The 11,250-nt window shown below is 33.5% G+C and overlaps 1 protein-coding gene across 1 annotated transcript; it reads right to left on the bottom strand.

Annotated features, from left to right (window-relative positions):
• Positions 1 to 9,780: 9,780 nt before the first annotated feature.
• LOC133204781 (uncharacterized) lies at positions 9,781 to 10,994 on the bottom strand. The gene is made up of 3 exons (XM_061340528.1): positions 10,932 to 10,994; positions 10,583 to 10,821; positions 9,781 to 10,378 (listed from the first exon to the last, which is right to left on the bottom strand). Exons 1-3 carry the CDS (start codon positions 10,992 to 10,994, stop codon positions 9,781 to 9,783), a joined length of 900 nt encoding a protein of 299 aa, XP_061196512.1.
• Between the last annotated feature and the right edge of the window lie 256 nt (positions 10,995 to 11,250).

Raw genomic sequence — 11,250 nt, 5'->3', positions numbered from 1 at the left:
ACCAATGATTGTAATATTTAAGGGCTAATTATAAGCTCCCGCCATATCGCAACAGGATTTTGGGCCTTAATGTCTAATGCTTGCATGCACAATATATCTACATGCACTTCTAAGTTTCCTGTTTCGTTGCTCCTTCTTAAATATCTTAAAAGTAACTTGATTTGGATTTCCTTTAAAATTTTATTACTTGGTATCGAAGAGTTCGATTGGTCTATTCTAATTAATTCCATTTAATACAAAACACTAATTATAGTTCCAATCTGTTTTTTCAAGATCGAGTGCTATTCGAAAAGTTCGCTGACAATGTCAATTTTTTGTTAAATAATATTCGAGAAATTAAATATCAGCACAATATCATATGTAAAAATATTTTTTAAAGTTTCATTCCATTTAATTAGATGGATCACATGTTACTTATTTCTACCATATTTATAAGAACAACCAAATATATAATAGAAAGCTTGTCATCAGAATGATAACACCTAATTACGAAATCACGATCATAATTATTTAAATAAATCCAAACCAATTTATGGTAAATGTAAATTCTCTCTATTGTGAAACCTTATGAAAAGAGTTGTTATTATGAGCAGTTAACTATTTAACACTGGTATTAAAATTATTAATCAGATCACTATTGAACTCTTGTTTGCATTCTAAAAAGCTTAAATTGCCAATTTGTCATTAAATTGAGTTAAATGGGTTGTACAAAGTAAGCGGGGATATCTGATGTTAGCGTGCGTAGTTCTTGGCTCAATTCACAGGGTAGTGTGAAGTCACATTATGGATTCAAATTTGCCGGAGTATACAGGAAAATGTACCTCAAATTTTCTAGAGAATATCAATACAGTATAAGTATCAATTTAATGCATAGGCTAGAAATATATGGAAATATAGATGTTCAAACTTTTTCAAGCCATGCCATACCCACAAGATACAGGAAAGTATCATGTCAACCATAGAATAAACATTTTTGAAAAGGAATGAATATTAAAAAAATGTCTGTTTTTTTCGACAGCTACATTTAAGTACTTAAATAATAAAGCAAAAGGTAAGATTTGTTACAATGCATTAATTTGAATAGATTGTAGATGATTATTAATAACAGTAGGTTAAAGTAAAATTTAAAAAAAAACAGCAAGAGAACAATCAGTGTAAGTTTTAAACAAGGGTTTGACTTTTTTGTAGAAATATAGAGTGAAAATTGAGGTTTTGTTGCCAAGGGTTTTCATATCCAAAAATGCACAAAAATTTAAGCAACTTTTCTTAAATCCACTTTAATATGTGTCTATTTTTTCTTTTGGGGGAAATATCAGTATTTGAAAGATCAGTTTTTTAAAAATCACAGCACAATTCATACCTCGCAACGAAAATTGGAGAGAATATACATGTAGTAATTCGCTTTTGTGTGGTAGGGTGAGTGCGTGCGCAACAGAAGTTACGCAAGTAGTCATTTATATCGAGATCGATGTGCTCTTTTGAGAGGGGATCCTCCGTTCTGCTGTGCCCTGTTTTATCAACTGCGACAAAATAGTACTGTTTTGAGCGCTTTTTTACGCTTTGAGAATTTTTTAGGGTCTTCATTGCTTCAGAACACCGAAATCCTTCAATTCTGATTTCAGACCATGCAAGTTCAGTTTTAAAAACAGGATGTTTGTAGTTGCTGTGATAGACACATAGGATTCATTCCAGACTTGTGAAAAATGCTTTCTTTTTCTAAAACACGCATTTAACCATCTTTACACCCACAAGTACATGTAAATAACCTCTATATTAATTTAATAGAAGATAATTTAAAGAAGATGGGCGTGTTTGGCGTGTGATCTGCAGGAATAAGGCGTACGAAACATTTATAGTTTAAATGTCTACGATTTGGTCGGTTGACCACAGCTGGACATACTTTACAAAGTTACGCACATGGGAAAATGTTACATTTAGTTTGAAATACTTTGCCAAATTTAATATATCACTCCGCTTATTTCAATAATTACTACATCTAAAACTTAGTAACGCTTCACATAAATAATAAACACATATAGGGTATAGTTGAATGCAATTACAAGTATATACTTGTATATATTAAAGTATCAGTAGGTTGGAAGAATTGCTTTCGCTTTCGTTGCAACAGAACCAGAATTTATCTATTTGAAAATAAATCAGTTCATCAAATAAACTGACAAAGAATTGATTGTTTGAACAAAAAAAAATATTAACGCTCCATACGAGGATCGAACCAAAGATATTTCTTTTTCATTGCACTGTACGGGTAACACATACTACTGAGCTATCACCGCTACACACACTTTAAGGTATTTAAAGCGACAATGAAGCACCGCATTTACACATTGGAATTTTTTGTGGAAAACTTCATTTTTTATCGTCTCTGGGTCTTCTCTCCATTTTTTACAAATGTTTGTTAGTTTCTTTGAATTAAAATGCACACAAATAACGTTTCAAAATCATGGAGAGATGACCCAGAGATAGCAAATTTTTAGAAAAACGTGTCTAAAAATGTAACATTTTGTACCAAATAACTCATCTAGCCAACTTTCAAGTTCTTTTTTAGCAAAATCAAAATACAATATCGGGAAAATATTTCCCTTTCCTATTTTACAGGAACCCGATACATCAAAAGAACGCTAAAATTCCATGTGACAGATCAATGAAATTTTCACTTTTCAAGTGCGCCCAGATTCCTGCCGAATGCCAATCAAAAGCGCCCTCGTTCTTTAAAAAAAATATATAAAGACGGCAGTAACATGATGTATATATTGTTCATACAGTTCAATATGCATGTAGTTTGTAACATTGCATATTACATGCTGGTCTTAGGCTATATATCCAAATTAGGTATCTTACTCGTTTCTAACAACCCATCCCACCCCTTCCTACCTCTTTGCGGAGATTTACATAAAGTCTAAACATTCAGAAATTATGGCAAAGAATTCGGGCCGAAGAAAATGTCTTTTTACCTGACAGAATATTTATCAGTAACAAAAGATATTGTGTTATTTTTTAACCCCCCCCCCCCGCAAAAAAAATTCATAATTCGTGTCCAGTCCGTATCTTTCTTATGGGGAATAATGTTGGGCGTTTCCACTTCACACAAAGATTGCTTATGACCTTAGGGTGTGTCATGATCTTGACCTATAGTCAACAAACGGATAAATAATGCATCCATACTTTCCAACAGAGAAATACTCGCAAAATTGTAATTTTTTTTCAATGCAATAAAAAGCAATGTTATTATTACTATTGATGTTTTATTAAGCTGTACCTTAGTTTCATTCAGTAAAATATGTAATGAGCAATTACCGGAGCAATTACTGGTAAATTTTCACTTCAAATGTTTCAACAAATTGTGAAACCTCTTAGATCCATCAAATACTAGTATTAGTGACTTAGCAACTTCTCTGAAAACACCAGCGGGGATATTTGTCCATTTTGGACAGTTCTATTCCATTTTTAATTAAAAGTTCATTTCGAGACATGATCAAAAGATTGATGTTGGATAAAAAAAGTTGGGGGAGGAGGGGGGGGGGGTAAAGAACCCCAAAATGTATCGTCCAACAGTGACAATTGCAACAGTTAATTAAATCAGTAAAGAACTCGCATATTGTTGCGGAAATTTCCAACTTTTGCATGGGTGATTTTTTTTTTAAGAAAATTGATTTTCGCTTTTAAATGGGCATCTTTTCGAATCATTGCAGAAGCGCTTTTATAGTAATGCCTTTATTATTGAGAGCTTTAAATTCCATAACTTATATTAAAATGTGTATGTCTTATCATTAAGATTTAATTTTCAAAGTACCTTCTGTTGGTTTTTATGACAAGAAAAAAAAATTCAGTCATTTACTTTGATGGTAGATGTCTTTGACGCTCAACAGAATGATACATGAAGTGGCACCAGTTGCATATAGAATCCTAACATTGATTCCAAAGTTTTTCCAAACCCTTGAAAATCTGTGAATCACCAAACTCTCGCGACATCTTATTTTCGCGAGAAAGTCATATGTTTTCAATTAGCTATAGTGAGACAATTTTTTTTAAGAATTCTGTTTTTGGTTGAATATTTTCCATTATGAAAAAATATATACGAAAAAATGACATTTTCGCGAGCAGACGGTCTCGTGCGTAATTAAGCAAATAAAAATGATTAACAGTAGGGTCATGTCACTGAAAATCGAATCAAAATCTGCATAAATTTACACGTAAATGTGTAATTCGAGTAGAAGATGTTACATGGAACGTTGGATTAATTTTCACTGTACATGTTAAAACTGATAATCAAGATCCGTTTTGTATTGTTCAGTTTATATAAGTAATGTCATATAAACCACAAACAAAAATATATTACAAAATTAATTTCTGAATGTGGTGGAATCATTAGGTAAGATTAACACCCACATATACGGAAGAAGACATCCCTTCATACCATAATCCTTTCTGAAGGAATGTGGATTTGATCTTTAAAGTAATTACATTAAACTAGGATTCAATGAAATGTCAGGTGTAGGCTCACGTCTGATTTTAAGATTTAACTCTTGGCAATGTCATGACGTAGAAGTATCGAAACAGGTAAACATTTGATGCATTTTTCTGACTATAGTATTTAGTAAATGGTATAGTATTAATTGTTATCAGAGTAAACGAAGAATTCTCATGGAACACTTACATTTCAAAGAAACCACGCACTATTAATAATTTACTATTAAGTAGATGCACTGCATAAGACCGTAAAAGAAAACAAACTATTTACCTTTCAATCTTTATCGGCGAGCGACATCCTTCGATGTGTTTAATCATTTGCGTCGCGAGGAACCAACCCCGTTGGTCCTATCTATCAACTGATTGTTTACTTTTTCATGCTGCGAGAAATAATGACGTACCAGGATTTAATTTAAAATTGGGACATAAAAGCCATTTCAGGGATTTAATGTGTTTACAGAGTTGAAAACAGCGTTAGATCACCTGCATAATTAATGAAAGGGGCTTTTGAGTCTATATTTTAAGGGAACTTCCGAAGTATTTTTTAGAATACCCCCCTTGTAAAAATAAGTATTGGCTTCTACTAAAAACATTAAAAATGATATGTTGAAATTAATATGGATCTTAACAAATACGATATGCGTACCTACATACATGTATATGTACGTATTTACACACACACGCACACAGTTTTTAAGGAAACAAACTGTGTATATAAACGTACTGATATTGCATTTTTAACTATTCTCATACTTTAAAAAAAAAGTACATGATTGTACCTCGGAAGGAACGTTAACTGATGCTCAACGTTAAGGATTACAACCCTTTGGCACGCAAAAAGGATCGGGCAGAGGAACCAAAAACACTTTCAAATTCATATATTTACATTCAGTGTAATTTTATTTATGAAATCCATTAGGAATCTATTACATGTAAGTTCAAATCTCTATAACACACGCGAAACCTTGTCACCGCGCGGTAGAATATACAGTAGGAACTATATGCATTTTTTATATCTAGGAACACCAAAAATGTATATTGTTTAGACTCAATTTAATAAAAAAAAAAATAACTACCCTGTTAAATTAACGTAAAATACAGCAACTGTGCGTTTAAAATTAATTTGTCATTTTTATACCCCACGCAACAAGTTGCGTGAGGAATAATGTTTTTGACCCGTCCGTCAGTCAATCAGTGTGTCAGTCAGTCAGTCCTATTTTTTTGTCAGCGCAACTCTTCATAAACCGCTGCACAGAATTTCGTCAAACTTTTGCAGATATTCGGGACACAATGTGTAGATGTGCATACTACCAGGAAATTCCGATTCCTTTATTTTTTTCTGGGGATTTCGGCACTTTTCAACTTAGATTTTTGGCCACATCTTGAATATAGAGATGAACAGTTTGTCAGCGCAACTCCTCATAAACAGCTACACAGAATTTCGTCAAACTTTGCAGATATTTAGCACACAATGTGTAGATGTGCATATTACCAGGAAATTCCGATTCCATTATTTTTCTGGGAATTTCGGCACTTTTCAATTTAGATTTTTGGCCATATCTTGAATATAGAGATGAACAGTTTGTCAGCGCAACTCCTCTTAAACAGCTGCACAGAATTTCGTCAAACTTTGCAGATATTTAGCACACAATGTGTAGATGTGCATATTACCAGGAAATTTCGATTCCATTATTTTTCTGGGAATTTCGGCGCTTTTCAATTTAGATTTTTGGCCATATCTTGAATATAGAGATGAACAGTTTGTCAGCGCAACTCCTCTTAAACCGCTGCACAGAATTTCGTCAAACTTTGCAGATATTTAGTACACAGTGTGTAGATGTGCATATTACCAAGAAATTCCGATTCCATTACTTTTCTGAGAATTTCGGCACTTTTCAGCGTAGATTTTTGGCCATATTTAGCTTGAATATAGAGATGAACAGTTTGTTAGTGCAACTTCTCTTAAACCGCTGCACAGAATTTGGTTAAACTTTGCAGATATTTAGTACACAGTGTGTAGATGTGCATATTACCAGGAAATTCCGATTCCATTATTTTTGCCTTAAGAGTTTTGCCTATTATTGAAGAATATTTCCATCTAGGTAATAAGGAAATCCACTAGAATCAGCTTTTGTAATGAAATTTTCTGTGAAATATTTTATGACCTTAAAAGACCCCTATTGATTTTGAGATAAAAATATTAATGATTTAACACACACACAAAATCTTGGATAGTTCTCACCCCCACTCCCACCCCCCCCCCTTAAAATGGTGCTTTACCTTAAATAATTTCAGCACAGTAATATATAAACAAATTCTTATGACTACATCATAATTTTGTTCTCATCAACTATTTAAATGTGTAAATTGTCATGTGTTGGACATGGACTTACACTCATTAACAAATCGAAATCACTGAGGAATTTAAATAACATTTCGTCAGCATAACTCCTGCACTGAATTTCCTGAAACTTTGTAGGTATTTCAGACATAATGTATAGATTTGTATATTTCCAAGAAATTTTGATTCCATTATTTATCTAGAAACTTCAGCCCAATTAAATTTGTAACATACAAAGATTTAAATGTCCTTATATGCAAGAAGTTTTGATGTGATGATTTTTTGCCAGTAATGCCCCTTTTTGAATTATACTGTGTTTTTAAAATGCACTGTGCCATTCATTACGTGTTGCATTGTCGAGTTTTGGGGGAGCGTGAGGTATGTGAGCTTGCTCACTTTTTCTTTCATTTCCTCTTTTTTTTTCTCAATGTTCTTTTAATTGCGTTATTTAACTTTCCAACGTCACAAACGGCTCTTACGTCTATTATGTACACCGGTTCTGAAAGGCGCTAAGTTCATGATAAAAATTAACGAAATAAACAATTATGAAGAGAGAAAATTAGAGAAAGTAAATACTGATATAATGGGTTTGGGTTTTTTTTTTACGTTTCGCGTTAACGCGCGGTATTCAATTGTCGGCCAGGTGTGTTATAGGATCGACGATATCCAAAAATAAGATATCAATGCTTGAATGCGTGTAACTTTTTCCCAATCAAGTTGCGAAATCAGATACAAGTTTACCATGACGAAAATGTGTTATTTTTCCCTTTCACTCTAGAATTGTAATCATGAAAGAAAAAAAAACCTTTCGTGAAAACTAAATGAATTAGGACGTATTTATAACAAATGATGTCATTTAGGATCTTTATAATTAATTTAGTTGATGCAACTTCTAGAAAAAAAAACCTTGTTGCGTTAGATGGACTGCCAATGGAATTACACATATAGTTTTTCATGAAACAGACATTCATTTACAGGTATGTTTTTTTAAATTCATTTCATACGAACCCAAATTTTACTTCTACATTTTACTGACGGAATTTAAACGTCCTTCAGATCTTCGATGTAGTTTCTCATTTTCCATAAACAGCATCTAAAATTTTGGGCAAGCAACGAAAACATTTAGAATGTAGTGTAGCTATACAATATTTTCGTACAGAGGGAGATAATACATAGAGATTCAGATGCACATCTCCTCGTTTATTCACTAGAACACAGACTGTCCTGTTGCTCAAATGATTCGTCAAATGCGATACAAGTACAAGATTTCATTGCCAAATTTCTTTGTCCCCAATAAGATGAACCTTGTTAGGAACCAGTCTTTAACAAAAGACGTTGAGTGAAATTTCAAATTATGCACATAATTTTGTCATTGAAATATTTATAATCCCTGTATCCTTGTCAAATATTTGATTTTTGTTATTGAAAAACAACTAGGATTTTTTTTCCCCTACAGATGGAAAACTCTTAGCAAGAGAACACAAATGTTAATACTCAGAAACCTCGCTTTACAACAGAATGAATGCATTTCTTGTCACCATCCTAAAAAGAATAGTCGTAGAGGATGGATAAGATTCTGATATTGATATAAAAGAGAGTCCCAGCAGACATTTCTTGTGAAGTGATCTTCATGGGGGGTCAACAAACTCCTAAGTTCATTGCGTAATACAGTGCCAGAATTTCATACAAGGCAAATGCGGAAAGAGTTTTTTGCAACATGTGAAAATTTTGCTGGTGAACACATCCCACCACACATTTTACGATAAATTTATTCCACACTTACCAATGATGCTACTCATGACCAGAATCCTGCTAGTAGTCAGACTACATGAAGCTGTATCTGTATTAGCCCCAGACCCTGAATTGGTTGTTGACTTAAGACACTTAAGGATGGATTCTTGTCAGCATTTAACGTCGTCAATGGGTCTCCATAAATTATGCAAGTCGTAAAATGCAAAATTCATATTTAATTATACTGAAGGAAAAACTATTAGTAAATTTGTCAGTTTAAGTAATGTTGAATCTATTTCTTTTGAAGTTAATAAATTTTTCGTAATATTTTCTTTGATTTGCGACAATCGCCATAATATTCGCAGTTCGGTAGCGAATGTCAACATGTCCAGATCATTTTCCGTAGAAAACCCCGAGAGGGTTGTTTTGTACAAACTGTGAACATTATCGAAGCATTGCAGAAGCCCAGGGACAGTTATGACAAATTAAATTATAGTTGTTTATGCCCGGGAAATTCCGATCAGCCAAAAGGGAAGCTTGAACTTGAAGGTCACAAACATGTGCAAGATTGCAAATCCACGTTGTCTCGTCTGATGTCATGTCGTGTGCAGTGAGCATGTAAATTAGTTATATATGTCTGAAGATTTTTATAATTTTGAAATTGAATTCAATTACATGCAGGTTTGTATTGATTTATGGGAATTCGCACGGAAATTAAAGTCCTGTTATCAATATTTCGTCTGCTTATTCCCGCGACTTGTCAACATTTGAAGAGGATATATTTCGTGTATTCGTCAGGTTTAGGAATAATAATTCACAAAAATAGCATTTTTTGTGTATGATTACAACAAATTTTATATTTTTAACTAGCCTACTTTGTTCAAGACGGAACAATCATCAAGTTATTAGAAAAGTAAGGTGTTCCGCTTGGGTACAAATCAAACGGAAAAATAACTTGATATTGTACGTGGAAATATCCATAATATTGAAACACACAATTGTCTAATAAATAGAGCAAAATGAAACATTATTGTTAAAAAACTATTTATATTACTTTTTTTTTTTTAACTTTTCTGTACTTTTAGGATAAAAAATGTCTATTTATTTATATCCAATACCATACCTGTCAACATTCCAAATATTTTTGGGGGGAGAAAACGCGCGACGACCTTTTTTGATAGTAAAAAGTCATCACGCGTTCTTTTTGTTCATACTGATAACTAAGAAATAACAAATGATACACTTTCATGTTCTTTATTGTAATTGTAAGCTGCTGATTTAGTCAGTTTTAGAGTGTCCTTAGAAGGTTTCACTTGATGGCATTCCTCTTTACAGTTTATTTTAGCACATAGAAGACTACATAGTGTCTGATTGTCCATGGAAGCTCTTTGTTCTGTCTGTATTTTTCTCACAAGGGAGAACACCCTCTCACAATCTGCATTGCTGTTTGGGATACAGCACATAGACTGGGCAATTTTACTGAGAATTGGGAATCTTGGTGTTCCAGAGACTTTGTTGGTGATTTCCCCCATCTCTCCCCAAAATGAGTCAGACTCTATTCTTGTCTGCCCCTTCTCAAAGTTTGGAAGGTCACAGTCAGGAGAAACACTGAAATCCAGATACTCCTCTTCCAACTTTGGGAAGTCCTTTTCCTGAACTATGGCAGGGAATCTTCTGGCAATCTCCACTATAGACTGTAAGATGGTCTCTTCCCTTCTGTGAGGATTCAAGAATCCTAAATTGTTGACAACTGGGTCCTTGAATGGAAAGTGCTTTAGCATTTTCTTTGTGATGGCACAGTAGAACCCCCTTACATTCCTAGAATTGGACAAAAACAAAGAGGTATAATATCAATATGAGTTTTTGTATATTCATGCAACATTCCTTAATACATGATGAACACTGCATACCACAAATATTTGAAGGAAGTTTTTTTAGCAACTTATTTATTTACTTTCTTTACTTAAACTGAGCCAAGAACTGGCAGCTTAAAAAACTTAAAAGGTCAGAATCTAAACTTACTGGAAAAAATTTGCCAAGTCTACTGGTGGAATATCCTCATCATTCTCTGCAATGTAGAACCTGGTAAGAATTCCAACTGCAAGTATGTTATCTTGGAGCTGGTTTTCTGGATTTTGGAAGTCCACACTGATGAGGTCCTTGGAATTCTTGATTATTCCTGCCTTTATAAAACGGCCAAGGAATTTTCTTAGAAGTTTGTGGATTTCTTCTCCAAGATATCCAATCCTTGATTCATCGGCCTACAAAGATAGAAGAAGAAATCAGTACTTAAATAAGTAATATACAGTTCTGTAATTTTGTGACTTATTAAAACAAAATTACCAATATATTAAGATTATAGCTTATATACCTTAAATGTAGTGTTGAACTCATTCAATGGCTCCAACACATAACCTAAGAAGTGGAATGTCATCCTCATATCATGGCTTCTGAGGAGCTCTGCCACTCTCTTAACTCTTCCAGGCTTCTCTACATCACTGTGTGAGTTGAAGTAGCTTGTCAGAGCAGGCCAGTGGTGCAGCAGCCTTTTAACACACTTCTCAAGACTTAGCCACCTGGTTGAGCAGTGCTTCAGAAGTTTTGAAGGGTCAACATCACAGAAGTCCAAGTATTCCTTGTATGTTTCCTTACGTAATGCACTGTTAAAAGAAAAGAAGTAAAATCAAAGG

This window comes from Saccostrea echinata, unplaced genomic scaffold (genome assembly GCF_033153115.1).
Source record: "Saccostrea echinata isolate AGI-Se365-2 ecotype Australia unplaced genomic scaffold, CSIRO_AGI_Sech_v1 ptg000054l, whole genome shotgun sequence".
Classification (NCBI taxonomy): domain Eukaryota; kingdom Metazoa; phylum Mollusca; class Bivalvia; order Ostreida; family Ostreidae; genus Saccostrea; species Saccostrea echinata.
The sequence above is the reverse complement of the archived record's forward strand: the minus strand, read 5'-3'. Positions and strand labels throughout refer to the sequence as shown.

Coding starts and splice junctions, on each gene's coding strand:
- LOC133204781 (XM_061340528.1), bottom strand. CDS start 10,994: ATGACATTCCACTTCTTAGGTTATGTGTTGGAGCCATTGAATGAGTTC. Junction 10,822..10,931: donor AGTTCAACACTACATTTAAG/GTATATAAGCTA, acceptor CTATCTTTGTAG/GCCGATGAATCAAGGATTGG. Junction 10,379..10,582: donor GACTTGGCAAATTTTTTCCA/GTAAGTTTAGAT, acceptor GTCCAATTCTAG/GAATGTAAGGGGGTTCTACT.